Source organism: Phyllopteryx taeniolatus, chromosome 9 (genome assembly GCF_024500385.1).
Source record: "Phyllopteryx taeniolatus isolate TA_2022b chromosome 9, UOR_Ptae_1.2, whole genome shotgun sequence".
In the NCBI taxonomy this organism is placed as follows: Eukaryota; Metazoa; Chordata; class Actinopteri; order Syngnathiformes; family Syngnathidae; genus Phyllopteryx; species Phyllopteryx taeniolatus.
This window is the reverse complement of record NC_084510.1, coordinates 7,318,287-7,333,846: the sequence shown is the minus strand read 5'-3', so window position 1 is coordinate 7,333,846 and position 15,560 is coordinate 7,318,287. Positions and strand designations below refer to the sequence as shown.

General features: G+C 41.6%; 1 protein-coding gene across 2 annotated transcripts; it reads left to right on the top strand.

The window, feature by feature from the left end:
• The first annotated feature begins 8,929 nt into the window (after window positions 1-8,929).
• mitfa (melanocyte inducing transcription factor a) lies at window positions 8,930-14,528 on the top strand. 2 transcript variants are annotated; one of them, XM_061786175.1, is made up of 9 exons: window positions 8,930-9,094; window positions 10,300-10,512; window positions 10,608-10,703; window positions 10,833-10,941; window positions 11,304-11,387; window positions 11,726-11,782; window positions 12,185-12,260; window positions 12,508-12,655; window positions 13,226-14,528. In XM_061786175.1, the coding sequence occupies exons 1-9, from the start codon at window positions 9,062-9,064 to the stop codon at window positions 13,610-13,612; spliced, it is 1,203 nt and encodes a 400-aa protein (XP_061642159.1). In that variant the 5' UTR covers window positions 8,930-9,061; the 3' UTR covers window positions 13,613-14,528. The 2 variants fall into 2 exon arrangements, with proteins under 2 accessions (XP_061642159.1, XP_061642160.1); XM_061786176.1 differs by having other exon boundaries at window positions 8,932-9,094; window positions 10,300-10,497.
• The last annotated feature ends 1,032 nt before the right edge of the window (window positions 14,529-15,560 follow it).

The following is a 15,560-nucleotide window of genomic DNA, read 5'->3' as shown; positions in this document are numbered from 1 at the left end:
CCACAGCGCGTCATCCTTTTCCATGTAAGCCTATCTCCTCCATCCTCCTCTCCAACACCAACTGCCCTCATGTCTTCCCTCACGACATCCATCAACCTTCTCTTTGGTCTTCCTCTAGCTCTCTTGCCTGGCAGCTCCATCTTCATCATCCTTCTACCAATATACTCACTATTTCTCCTCTGGATGTGTCCAAACCATCGAAGTCTGCTCTCTCTAACTTTGTCTCCAAAACATCGAACCTTTGCTGTCCCTCTGATGAGCTCATTTCTAATTTTATCCAACCTGGTCACTCCGAGAGCGAACCTCAACATCTTAATTTCCGCCACCTCCAACTCTGCTTCCTGTTGTATCTTCAGTGCCACTGTCTCTAATCCGTACATAACGGCTGGCCTCACCACTGTTTTATAAACTTTGCCCTTCATCCTCACAGAGACTCTTCTGTCACATAACACACCTGACACCTTCCTCCACCCGTTCCAACCCGCTTGGACCCGTTTCTTCACTTCCTGACCACACTCACCATTGCTCTGGACGGTTGACCCCAAGTATTTAAAGTCCTCCACCCTTGCTATCTCTTCTCCCTGTAGCCTCACTCTTCCCCCACCAACCCTCTCATTCATGCACATATATTGTGTCTTACTTCGGCTAATCTTCATTCCTCTGCTTTCCAGTGCATGCCTCCATCATCTTTCTAACTGTTCCTCCAGCTGCTCCCTGCTTTCACTGCAGGTCACAATGTCATCTGCAAACATCATGGTCCACGGGGATTCCAGTCTAACCTCATCTGTAAGCCTATCCATCACCACTGCAAAAAAGAAGGGGCTCAGGGCTGATCCCTGATGCAGTCCCACCTCCACCTTTAATTCGTCTGTCACACCTACAGCACACCTCACCGCTGTTCTGCTGCCCTCGTACATGTCCTGTATTATTCTAACATACTTCTCTGCCACTCCAGACTTCCGCATGCAGTACCACAGTTCCTCTCTGGGTACTCTGTCAGAGGCTTTCTCTAGATCTACAAAGACACAATGTAGCTCCTTCTGACCTTCTCTGTACTTTTCCATCAACATCCTCAAGGCAAATAATGCATCTGTGGTACTCTTTCTAGGCATGAAACCATACTGCTGCTCGCAAATACTCACTTCTGTCCTGAGTCTAGCCTCCACTACTCTTTCCCATAACTTCATTGTGTGGCTCATCAACTTTATTCCTCTATAGTTCCCATAGCTCTGCACATCACCTTTGTTCTTAAAAATGGGCACCAGTACACTTTTCCTCCATTCCTCAGGCATCTTCTCACGCACTAGAATTCTACTGAACAAGATGGTCAAAAACTCCACAGCCACCTGTCCTAGATGCTTCCATACCTCCACAGGAATGTCATCTGGAACAAATGCCTTTCCATTTTTCATCCTCTTTAATGCCTTTCTAACTTCCCCCTTACTAATCACTGCCACTTCCTGGTCCACCACACTTGCCTCTTCTACTCTCCCTTCTCTCTCATTTTCCTCATTCATCAACTCCTCGAAGTATTCTTTCCATCTACCTAGCACACTGCTGACACCATTTCCATCTCTAGCCTGCTGCACATCCTTCCCATCTCTATCCCTCTGTCTGGCCAGCCTGTATAGATCCTTTTCTCCTTCTTTAGTGTCCAACCTGCCATACATGTCATCATATGCCTCTTGTTTGGCCTTTGCCACCTCTACCTTTGCCCTGTGTCGCATCTCATTGTATTCCTTTCGCCTCTCCTCGGTCCTCTCAGTGTCCCACTTCTTCTTAGCTAACCTTTTTCCTTGTATGATTTCCTGCACTGTGGGGTTCCACCACCAAGTCTCCTACTCTCCTTTCCTGCCAGAAGATACACCAAGTACTCTCCTGCCTGCCTCTCTGATCACCTTGGCTGCAGTGGTCCAGTCTTCTGGGAGCTCCTCCCGTCCACAGAGAGCCTGTCTCACCTCTTCCCGAAAAGCTGCACAACACTCGTCCTGTGCTGTCTAGCCACACTCTCCCCTACCACTACCTTAAAGTTGGTAACCTCCTTCAGATTATATCGTCTGCACAAGATGTAATCCACCTGTGTGCTTCTACCTCCGCTCTTGTAGGTCACCCTATGTTCACTCCAGCCATTTGCATCCTTGTTGCAAAGTCTACCACCATCTGTCCCTCCAAGTTCCTTTCCTGGATCCCGTACTTACCCATCACTTCTTCATCACCCCTATTACCTTCACCAACATGTCCATTACAATCTGCACCAATTATGACTCTCTCTCTGTCTGGGATGCTCAGAACTACTTCATCTAGCTCCTTCCAGAATTTCTCTTTCACCTGTAGGTCACATCCTAGCTGTGGGGGATAGCCACTAATCACATTTCACATAACACCCTCAATTTCAAGTTTCAGCCTCATCACTCGATCTGATACTCTTTTCACCTCCAAGACATTCTTAGCCAACTCTTCTTTTAAAATAACCCCGACTCCATTTCTCTTCCCATCTACACCATGGTAAAATAATTTCAACCCTGCCCCTAAACTTCTAGCCTTACTGCCTTTCCACCTGGTCTCCTGGACACACAATATATCAACCTTTCTCCTAATCATCATGTCAACCAACTCCTGAGATTTTCCTGTCATAGTCCCAACATTTAAAGTCCCTACATTCAGTTCTAGGCTCTGTGCTTTCCTCTTCTCTTTCTGCCGAAGAACCCGCTTTCCACCTCTTCTTCTTCTTTGACTTCGACCCACAGTAGCTGAATTTCCAACGGCGCCCTGCAGGTTGACGGCACTGGTGGCGGACGTTGTTAACCCGGGCCACGACGGATCCGGTATGGAATTCTTTGGATGAACGCTCATATTTGTTTGGCAAAGTTTTAAGCCGGATGCCCTTCCTGACGCAACCCTCTGCATTAACCGGGCTTGGGACCGGCCTACAGTTTGCATTGACTTGTGCCCCCCATAGGGCTGCATTTACATTTACATTTACATAGGATGCAGTATTCCTATATATTGTGTGCCCCATGCTCGAGTAGCTTTATAACATGCCGCACAGAGAGTCTGCTGTGTCTGTTGGCTTGTCATATCGGCAAATGTGCAGACGACAGTACTGCATGGTCTTTTTTTCCTACTGCCCAGTGCATAATAACCATAATAGAGTCAGAGGTATATACAAGGAAATCCTCACCTCTTGTCTGCACCGCTTCACTGCTGCACCATGGCGGCTGCGAAATTTAGCCCTCTTGCTGGCGGTTTAGGCCCCGATGGCCACAGGAAAAATGGCACCGCAGCTGGTTTCAGCCTCTGCTTAACCACACCCATGTATCCAATGCTTTCTGCTCTTTCTCAAAACACGCTGTTTCGAAGTGATCAACATAAAGTTTGGAATGCTTGCTAGGCACTCATAGCTGACCACGTTTCTTCCCCTTTCGATTGACTTTCCGTATCCCCTGGTCACTCTTGCCACTGCCTGAACCATTTGTACAACCAAATGCCACACAATAAACCATTGTGAAATCACTAAATCATACGACAACAAATATACAAGGACGGGAACAACAGCATGGAACAATAGCACACAATGCCGAATGAACAGGCTATTTGGCTCGTGTTACGTCACAGCGCCGGAAAGAGACAAAGACCGGAAGGCGCAAGATGCAAAAAGCAGAAGGCGCATTCTGAATCATATTTATCAATTTAACTGCTGTATATCTGCTATATAATCACTTTGAAATGGCAGATGTGGTTTGTAAAGGGGTTCTAGAGTTACCAAGAAAATATTTAACATCTTTGTCCTCTGACCTTTAAGATCATCAAACAAATGTACAGTACATATTAAACAAACAGACAAAGATAACCCATGTAAACATAATATCCTATTTTTAAATAGTGATTGTATTATTAAAGAAGAAAAAAACCTACCTTATTAAAAGCTACCGAGCTCTGCAACCGCCATAACCCCTGCCCCACCACCCCCCATCCATACACCAACACACTCGCTTGTTAAATCATGAATTAACTGTGGCTAATTACCTTTTTGGGTTAATTTTCACTGACCACAACCACACCTCATTACCTGTACAGAAGAAATCACTTAAATAGAACCTTTTTGACAGAATGAAATGGGCCAAAAGATCTAAAATAGCTGCAACAAAATGTGATGGTCATAAGAAATTCAAGGACAGACAAGAAATAAAGTACAGTCGAACCTTGATATAATGGACGCCGATACAAAGGACATCAGATAAAAGAGGAATCCAGGACATCTAAGGAACTGCAGGTCTCCCTTTCTTCTGTTAGGATTGTTCATGACTCAACAAAGAGACTGGACAAAGATGACAGAGCTCCAAGGTAAAAACCCCTGCTGACCAAAAAGAACATGAAGTTTAGTCTTACTTTTGCAAAAAAAAAAAAAAAAAAAAAAAAAAGACTCAATGACTCCCAAGACTTCTGACAATATTCTGTGGACTGATGACATGAAAGTTGAACTTTTTGGAAGTTGTGTGTCTCATTACATCTGGCGTAAATGTAACAAAGCATTTCAGAAAAAAGAAAGAAATGGTCTAGGGCTGCTTAGCTACTTCAGGACCTACTTCAGGACCTGGACGACTTCCTGTGATTGATGGAACCATGAATTCTGCTCTTTACTGTAAAATTCTCAAGGACAAATGTTCGGCCATCAGTTTGTGACCTCAAGCTAAAGTGCCCTTGGGTTCTGCAGCAGGGCAATGATTCAAAACATACCAAGAAGTCAACTTGTGAATTACTTAAAAAAACAAAACGAAAGTCTTGGAGTGGCCCAGTCAAGGTCCAGACCTGAATCTGATTGAAATGCTGTGTCATGACCTTAAAAAGGCAATTCATGCTTGAAAACCCTCTAGTGTTGCTGATTGTAAAAAATTCTGCAAAGGAGAGTGGGCTAACATATCTCCACGAGATGTGAAAGACTTACTGGCAGTTATAGAAAATGCTTGATTTCGGTTGTTGCGGCTGTGGGTGGCCCAACCACTTTTTAGGTTTATTACTGGGTTTAGGTTCATTGCTTTTTCACACAGGGTCAGGCAGCTTTGAATACAGTGAAAACCTCAATTTAACGGCCTTATTGGGGAGAGGGGTTGTCAGTCAAATCCGATTGTCCGTTAAATTGAAGCACTTTTTTCATGGGCTAAAAACAACAGTACAGTACTAAATAGTTTTGCACTTTTTTCGTTGCCTAAAAACAACAGTACAGTACTAAATTACAAAATGTATGCAGTCACATCATGTTGATTACATTACCATGGCTGAAGGTGCAACCTGTGCAGACTTACCTGTCTTGGTGCAGTAGGCTCTAGCTGGCTAGGACCGGTACCCCTTTTTCATTCCAGATCGCTAGCTAGCTCCTACAACTAGCCAGATACCTCTCATCAGCTTCCATCCTGATGGCCCAGGTGGACGGCTTCCTGCTGTGCTGTGGCTATCATGCTCCACCTTCGACTCTTTTATATCTGCCATGCAGTGGTTGATCTAGCTACATTTCCTCCCATTCATCTGTCATGGCCGACATCCACATCCAGCATTGTGTCCTTTACTGACATCAGCTTCGGTCGTGGTGCTGGCCTGTTAATCCATGCAGCTCCACGGGTTCTGATGCCTGACGCTTTTTGCTGATCATATTTTAGTCCCCAATGGGTCCACCTAGGATCTCGCCGGGAACATGTCTCCAATTCTGTCACGGTGGAAGGCGTCCCGTTTCTGTGTTCTAAGCGCAGCATGAACACCAGCTCCTACACACTCACCATCCCTTACTGTTATAGTTTCTGTTGTGTATAAACTGTTAAACAGAGATAGGACTAAATCATTGCTTTGTAAATTTCAAGTCTTCGCCCTCAAGTCCCAAGTCAAGTCTCAAGTCGAGACATGCAAGCCCCGAATCAAGTCACAAGTCCTACACTTTGAGTTTCGAGTGCTTTCGAGTGATTTTACCAACAAAATAAAATATATTTTAATATATATATTTATATTTATTTAATATGTACAGTATATATTACATACCACATTCATATATTTAATATATTTTAAAGGCCATATTCATTCATCAAAACAAATTTGATAAACAAGTGCATTGAAACGCGGCACAGGGACCGACTGGTTAGAGCGTCTGCCTCACAGTTCTGAAGACTGGGGTTCAATCCCCGTCCCCGCCTGTGTGGAGTTTGCATGTTCTCCCAGTGCCTGCGTGGGTTTTCTCCGGGCACTCCGCTTTCTCCCACATCCCAAAAAACATGCATGGTAGGTTAATTGACGACTCTAAATTGCCCGTAGGTGTGAATCTGAGTGCGAATGGTTGGTTGTTTGTATGTGCCCTGCGATTGGCTGGCAACCAGTTCAGGGTGTACCCTGCCTCCTGCCCGATGATAGCTGGGATAGACTCCAGCATGCCCGCGACCCTCGTGAGAGAAGCGACTCAGAAAATGGATGGAAGTGCATTGAAACTTGATCAAAATTTTTGTACCCTCAAAGCCAATCGTCAAGAGGGAGACTCACTTTATTGTCCCTTCAAAACCAGTTGATACACTGTAAAAAACAACCTATACAATTTACCCAATCAATTTAGGGTAACAATTTGCAGCCACTTGAGTGAATTTAAACCACAAATTTTGTGTAAAGAATACCTTAATTCAATAGCGATAAAATACTTACAAAACTTCAACAAAGTTTGCCGCATATTTCTGATGACATTCCAACCACAATGCCTGAATTGAGGTGGGGGATAGTATACTTTGCATTCCTCAACATCTATTTTCTGCTTAGTATATTATTTTTCCACTCATGCAGGTCTGCCTACTTTGGCAATATCAAGCCTTTCAAAGCAAGTATAGCACCAAATGACTTATGAACTGTCCACTCAATAATATGACTGCAGAGACATCATCCACATTTAAGTGAGCATGGCCAAGGAATCATTGTTTTCTATACAATGCCCAGACACGGTTTTATGAAATGAAATGCACATATAGCCTGGTAACCTTACCTGACACACTCATAATACAAGCAGGAACATATCTAAGTAATGATCAACGTTTAGCTAAGCTTGTATTACCATATAGTGCATTTTTCTTTGTCATTTGTTTGTTTTTGTGCTGATTCGCTAGCTAACAACCAATCAGAGTGATCATTGTCAACGATGGGCGACGCCATTTTGTGCTGATGAAACATTAGCCAATTAGTGGGGCATGCATGCGTCATGTGAGGCCTATTGTCGTACCAATGGCTTTTGGGTGGATTTTAAAAAATGTTTCTTGGTAACATTTTTTACTGTTGTGTAGGTAAAATTTACCCTCTGTTTTAGGGTACTTTACCTATCTAAAATAATAATGTAAATTTTAGATGATTTTCATCGATTACATTTACCACTCTCCAAAATCTTTTTTTTACAGTGTCGTAGGTTTCCAGTTATTCTATAAAAATACTATGATTTGACTTTCTTTTTCTCACTTTATTTCTGAAGTGACATTAAACAGACCTGTCACAAATAAAACATTTTATCCAGTAGTGCTGCAATTAGCAATTGAGTGTTTTACTGACATTTCTATCAGAATTAGCATAAAATATATTTTTCTTAGTTAAAGAGAAATTATGAATACACAAGATAAAATGAAACATACCATACCTGTTTTTGGGATGTACCCAGAGAAAACCCACACAGGCACAGGGGAGAATATGGAAACTCCACACAGACAGGGCCAGGATTTGAACCCCAGTCCCCAGAACTGTGAGGCAGATGTGCTCACGAGTCTTCAACAACAGCAATGCGTCAAGCTCCACCATCCACAAGCATCAGCAAAAGAGGGACATTTCAGTTGTGTGTTTTTGGTAATTGTGAGTACACTGTCCACCCAGTCAGAGGCCCCGAGCAAGATATCATCCTGGATGGCTATGTAGTTGGCCCTGTTTTATATTTTCCTCAGCTCTTTACTTTTTTTTTCTTAGTTGAGAAACCCCCCAAAGCACCCCACGGTCACGGTGCCTGTTTTTCCACTACACATATTAATTGGAACCTCGGCCTAAGGCCTAATTGTGCGCAGCCAAAAATGTTTCTGACACTCTGGGAGACATTTGCTGACCAATAAATAAAACCCAGATTGGTGCTATCTGTTCATCAATCTTAATTCCGTAATTTATACTGACCAACCTAGTATGATTTGATTCTTTCCTGTTTTGTTCCTATCAACAACAACAATGTTCATTTCTGGCTACAATTTTCACTTCACCCTTTGGCACGTTGGCAATGGACCATAAATTGTATTTGACGCCATGGTCAATTTTTTTTATCCCCAAAAATAAGTCTATCCAATTCATTGGCACAGATATGACATAAAACCCCCAATAATGCTGCTCTATAAATATGACAGATGATGTCAAGCACGATCTGTTGGAAAGAATGAAGACAGTCATTTCTGAAAAAACAGAACAGTATATATATATATACATGTATATATAGTATAAGTAAGTAATAAGTAACTAGCGATGTTTTCATCCACCTAAAAATCGCCACCCCCGTATGTATTTCACCTTTAAATTTTCCAACATTAAAATGTTGGTTAACCATGGTTACACAACCGGGCGCTTTTTTAATCCTTCCATACATTAGTTGGTTTTGGTATGTCTGGTTTGTAGGAGAACAGTAACACTCAGTTGTACTCCTGATGATCAGAACAAACAATGTTCTATGCTTGATGAGCAGAACTAAAGAATAAATGTTAGTTGGCCTTAGGCTAGCTTTAGTTCGCAGACTACCGGCCAAATAATAAAAAGACTTCTTTGTGAGCTAAAAGTGGTGACGTCAAACAGGCTCCATAAAGACATAAATTCATAGTTTAGCAGGAACACCACAACAGTGGGAGGATAAGTTTCTGTGTCCTCCTCCATTTCTTAACTTGCATAACTAATGAGCCTTAAATCCTTGATAACTTAGCCAGGAAGGCTGACTTCTCCCACATTTACACATGCTAGGCTAACAAGATAACGGGATTACGCCGTGAATGTAGCTACGGTGGGTTTTTCCACATATTTGCAAACAAATATCATGTTGGAGATGCTTGAGTATAGTCACTATCAGGTAAGATGGCTGGACTTTTATCATTTTAATGCTGATAGTGTGAATTTTTCATAACTTTAATTGCATTTGTGGGTTATGTGCAGACCAGCTTCATTCCAGCTGCTTATATAAAATTACAGCAATATTCTGTATCTGGACTTAGTAATAATAGGCTTTTTTTTTTTTACTCTGCTCTTTTACTTACTTTTTTGTGTTCTGTGTAACTAGTCACACCAACTAGTCAGAGATCATGTGACACAAAGGCAATGCTTTGTAGCTTTCCCTCTGAGGGGACTTCCAGCAAATTAATCTAGAGTTCATGTAGAGTCGTTGTCTGTTCAACTTCACCTGTAACTTTGTTTAGTGCAATACTCAAATATTTCCATCCGACGCAGATGACTTTGGGCGAGAGGCGGGGTACACCCTGGACTGGTCACCAGCCAATTGCAGGGCACATATCCAGACAAACAGTCAAAAAACCATTTACACTCACAATCACACTTAAGCACAATTTAGAGACTTCAAATGAACCTTACATGCATGTTTTTGTAATATGGGAGGAAACCGGAGTACTCTGAGAAAACGTGCTTTTCTGTTATGTGGTTGGGGGTTCGAATCCGGGCTCCGGCCTTCCTGTGTGGAGTTTGCATGTTCTCTTCATGAGTGGGGTTTCTCCTCCCACATTCAAAAACCATTCATGTTATGTTGTTCACTGAAGACTCTAAATTGCCCATAGGTGTGAATGTGAGTGTAAATGGTTGTTTGTCTATGTTCGCCCTGCGATTGTCAAGGCTTGGCAAGGGATTAGTCCCTTCTCGTCCAAAGTCATCTGAGATAGGCTCGACCTCACCTGTAACCTTAGTGAGGATAACCATTATGGAACATGGATTAGTATCATTACCTCACAAGTTGTACAGTTTTAGCATCTATTAAGAACATATCATTGATTAGCCTGAAAAGGCCCACATATAAAATCTGAAAAGATAAAAAGATAAAAACTTCTTCTAGTGGTTTAAAAGCTTAGTGTTGATCCACTATTTTGATGCGCTGCAATGGTGAGCTTTTTGCTAATGGCTAGCACTGTACATGGATCACTGTTCACATTCCTTGCTCCTGTTTCATCATTCTAATGAAAAGCATTATTGTGATTCACGGAGATATATGCATAAAGATTTAGTCCAAAATCTATGCTTTGTAATATTTAGGCTCATCTTTTCCTCATGTAGGTGCAATCCCATCTCGAAAATCCCACCAAGTACCAAAGGCAGCAGGTGAGACAGTATCTGTCCACCACCCTGGGAGGTAAAACTGGCGGCCAGTGCCCCAGCCAGCCCCCCGAACACGGCATGCCACCCGGGCCTGGCAGCAGTGCCCCCAACAGTCCCATGGCTCATCTCACCCTCACCTCTAACTGTGAGAAAGAGGTACGCGTAACAAAGGTCATTATTTCATTACATTTAGATGACTTGATAACATTTACGTCACAGTGTGTAGTATTTTTTTATCATGAATTTTTTGTTTTCTCATACTACAGATGGATGATGTTATTGATGATATCATTAGCATGGAGTCAAGTTACAATGAAGATGTTCTTGGATTTATGGATCAAGGACTCCAAATAAACACCACAGTAATTTGATCATTTGTTTTCTAACTTAAACCACATTGTTAATTACATATATTTAAAAAATGTAAAGTCATATTATAAAGGATGCTGAAGATTATTCTCGATTTTTTATTTTATTTTGTTCCCCTAAAGCTACCTGTGTCTGGTAATCTTCTTGACGTATACGGCAACCAAGGAATTCCACTCCCAGGCCTGGCCATCAGCAACTCATGCCCACCAAACATCAAAAGGGAATACACAGGTAAAATACTCAAAAACACTCAGCTGTATTCCTACAATTAGTACATTCTTATAAGATGACTTGGGTATTTATGGACTTGTTTGAACAATTCAAAATCCCTGTGAACATGAGTCAGAATGCGTTACTGCAACAAATACCCCCATTATGACCAAATTATGGTCGTTAGTTAACTGTTCCCTGTTGGTTAAGCCTATAAAAAAAATCTGAGAAAGATTTTGGGCATTTTCTGCCCTTCAAATATTTTGAAATATTTTGAAAGGGCATCATGACTATAGCCCACTGTTGAAATTGTGTGCAATTTAGAAACGCACAAGATACGATGATGTATATTATATCACTTATTTGCCAAATAATTACTCCAGCTCCTGGCATGAAGCAAGTGGTGGGCAAACCTGGACCCTGTGGCCGGTATGAAAACTATCAAAGATCAGATGGCTTTCCAGTAGGTAAGCAACATAAAACAAATTCTAAAAGATGTTTTCAATTTGGATATTAGAATGTGTGTATTTTGCAGTATTTTGTGAATTACAAAATTGCACACAATATGAATCAGTTGTTCGTGTTAAATCGGGATTGCGTATGCAATTTTAGCTCTGCTCGTCCTCAGAGCATTTCCCGTGATAAGAAGCATAGCGTAGCAATGTTTCCGAGTATTCAAATCTGCAAGTAAACAGCTTGAAATGTGTACATAAACAGCTTGTAGAAAATAAACATGCAATTTGGCTATTGATTTAATGATCACATCCTCTTAGCAATAATCTCGCATTTTGTCTTTGCTTCAAAGAGGCAGAGGTTCGTGCTCTGGCAAAAGAACGGCAGAAAAAGGACAATCACAACTTAAGTGAGTCTTACTTAGTTTTATGCTATATTCTTTAATCATTCAATAGATGTGTACGCTGCGCTTGGCTGGTGACCAGTCTAGGATATGCCCCAACTCACCCTAGCTCACCCTGAACCTTCATGAGGGCAAGTGGTATAGATGATGGATGGATGGATGAATAAATGTTTGTTATGATAGACATCAACGACTAACACACTGCATGTTAGTGAAGCTTATGTGAAATGTGCCATTCTATTTTAATAGTTCATCATTTGATAGTTGCAGTATTTTCACACATACTGTCGGTATTGTTTGGAAGAAAGGCAGTTTTCATTCATTTTATGAATTTTGGGGAATTTTTTGCAAGTGTTCTCTAAGAGTTAGTATGTTTACTGACACATTTCATTTTTACCCAACTTGTAGTTGAACGAAGACGAAGATTCAATATCAACGATCGTATAAAAGAACTTGGAACCTTAATACCAAAGTCAAATGATCTGTAAGTATGTTTTGAATGCATTACAACTCATCAATGACAGAGACACACACAATCATTTTTTTCATCTGTATGTCTATTCGGTTCTAGTCAGTTAACAGGATTTTAGTCAATGTCCTCTTCACATAGTCAAGTGACCTTTAAGTGTAATGATTTATTTGTTCAGAATGGCCATAAAGAATCCTCTGTTGTTCCGGTCAGCTGCTCAGCTGACTCTGACTTTAGACCTTTTGTCTCCTGTATACCCCAGAGATATGCGCTGGAATAAGGGCACCATTCTAAAAGCCTCAGTGGACTATATAAGGAAACTACAGCGGGAGCAGCAGAGGACCAAAGAGCTTGAGTGCAGACAGCGGAAGCTGGAACATACAAATCGTCACCTGATGCTCCGTATCCAGGTGGTTTCCCGTTTGGCTTAACAAAACAAACTTAATATAGCTAGGTAGTTTGCCTTCGTCCACCACCACAATGAATTTGACATTATAGTATAAAGCATACAGTAGGTGTCAAACTCAATGCCAGGGGCCAGATCCGGCTCGCCACATCATTTCATGTGGCCCGCGAAAGCAAATCATGTGCATCAGGTTCCATGATTCTTGCTAAAATATGTACCAACATTTCGAATTGTCATATGTAAACAATAATAATGTTACAATACTACAAGCAAACCACTTTTTTACAGTAACTGAACAAAATCTTTGCGTTCTGATTTCAAAACTAGTTATCCATCAATTTGTTGTGTAGATGTAATAATATGATGAGGTGATTAAACATATGGTTTCACATTCATAACAGCCCTTTGAAGGTAACCATAACTACAACGTGGTCTGTGACAAAAGTGAGTTCTAATTTGTAACATCCACAAAAACAATTATTTTCTCAAAGCTCTGTTCGGATTTAAGTGGACACTGTTGTTGTAACTAGGCTTTGGAGCAGTCCTGACTGAATCTTATTTGACTTTCACATAGGAGTTGGAGATCCAGGCTCGTGCTCACGGTCTCACGATAGTATCATCGCCATCGGTCTGCACATCAGAGATGATGGGCCGAGTCATTAAACAGGAACCTATCCTTGATGCCTGCAATTCGGAGCTCTATCATCACAGCTCGGCTCCTGACATGTCCCCTCCAACCACATTGGACCTCAACAACGGCACCATTACCTTTGATCCGATTCCCTCTGATAATGCGGATCCTGGCCCATACGGAAACCCCAGGACCTGTAAAATGAAGGAATTGGTTAGGGATAATACACTGTCACCAATTTCCCCAAGCGACCCGTTACTATCTTCAATGTCTCCAGATGGCTCAGTTAATATCCACCACAGTTCTAGTATGGATGAAAAAGAGTGTTAGTTTAGCCTTAAGCTCACTGACTTTATGTTTGTAGCATCTCAGCAATGAGACGCACATTATCGTTAACTATTTAAATTATCTTTTTCGATTGTAAATACTGTCGTACCATTTAGGGCAATAATAGCACACAGGTTTAACACTGCTGCCATACAGCAAGCAGGTTTAAGTTGCAATCGGTTTAAAAGTCACCTTTCTGTGGCTGTGTGGGTACTCTCCGTGGACTCTGGCTTCCTAGAAGACTCATGATTATCCATTGCTATGAATGGTTCTCTATGTGTCAGTCCTGCAATTAAATGATGATGAGTCCAGTGTAGACCCTGCCTCTTACACTAAGGGTGATTAACACTGGCACCCTCTAGTTTGTTTCCCCACTTGGTGCAGTTCAGTTGGATAAGTGTGAAGACAACAAACAAACTTTGGTGCGGACCAAATATACTGGTTGGAGAGCTCCTGCAAGTGGTGGTTTTGGACTGAACGATTCACAAGTGATGTGAAAGCCATGCGAACCATGCTCAACCACTTAGCATTGCATTTTAACCCGAAATGTCCGGCTCCTCTTTGTAAACTGTGATGCAGCATTTGCGCAACAACGTTTGCAACATGGGAGGAAGCAAGGTGTTATTGATATGTTCCCACCACACTCGAAAATCATAATGGGGTCGTAACTACAGGTCGCATATACTATAAACAGATTAGATGGTTAATTTAATGGACACGTTAAGGTTTAGCAATTAGAACCCACATATATGCTGTCTTGTTTTGGTTTAGATGCTGTCTTGTCTTGTTTAGATGCACGATAGCACAAACAAGGTTAATGTGTTTGAGTTGTGCTTTTTTAAAAGTGCATTCTGCTATTTGCTGGTATGTTACAGTATGCTAGATAGCCCTCTATTATTAAAGTTATCAACAAATAGCAGTTTTGCTCCAGTTTGTGTGTTTTTGTTTTGGTTTTTTTTTTGGTACTTTTTTCTCCTATCACTCTCTAGTCTGTAGAGCAAACCGTCTTACTGTTTACATTCTTGTGACCAGTAAGTGAAGAGAGCAATGTCATTGTAATTCCTTTTAGCCATTGGAATTTTTGCTGAACTTTTGTGAGGTAGAACTGAACTAATGGGGACACAGACATTGTTTACAAACATATCAACTGATTTGGACCAGCGCAAGTAACCTACAGGTATCAGCTGCAATATTTTTCCAACTTCTGGAATGGTAAAGCTATGGTAGCATTTATTGTCAGTCCTCAATATATGTGGAACATACAGAGGGCCAAAATTACTTTTCCAAGAGGCCACTGTCACAGAAAGAATATAAAACAAACACACCATGAAACATAAAGATGAAACATCCATGCTCTTTGATGTCTGAAGCAGTTATAAATGAAAGAGGAGGTCTGGAGTCACCCTTCGCGAGTTGATCACAAATGATACGATCACAGCGTGCATGACGTTACTTCCGTTTACCACGAGAACAGTTCTAAGTAACCAAGCAGCTACAGCATCTGGTTTCGGGTAGCATAAAGAAATAATGTCAGTTTCCAATCCCATCTAGCTCCCCCACACTCCTCAACTCCTCCTAACCACTTTGCCGACATTCCACGCTCAGCTCAGCTCAGCTCCCGGGGCCGCCAACCGTCTAGTTGTAAGATCCCATCGCAGGCAGTCCACCAGTTCTAACATTTCCGTGGCTGTTGCAAGAGTGCTGCCTATCAAGGTGCGAACGCACCAAGTGGGGACATTCGAACATCAACGACATTCTCCTCCACAGAAACGGTGCTGCTGCAAGCCTGCTTCTGAAAGCATTTACAGTACATGACCAAAAATCCTGTAAGATTTATGTTGCATTAATTTACCCCCCCCAACCCCCAAATTACTCAGTTTAAATGTATTGATTAATTTCCTTCATGTATTTCTTTTGTATTTACCAACTTACATAATTGGTCAATTGATTT

What these genes read in the sequence shown, in the direction of transcription:
- mitfa (XM_061786175.1), top strand. Translation starts at nt 9,062, where the DNA reads ATGTTGGAGATGCTTGAGTATAGTCACTATCAG. An exon ending in GACTCCAAATAAACACCACA is followed by an intron (nt 10,704 to 10,832) that starts GTAATTTGATCA and finishes GTTCCCCTAAAG; the next exon opens with CTACCTGTGTCTGGTAATCT. An exon ending in CATCAAAAGGGAATACACAG is followed by an intron (nt 10,942 to 11,303) that starts GTAAAATACTCA and finishes TAATTACTCCAG; the next exon opens with CTCCTGGCATGAAGCAAGTG.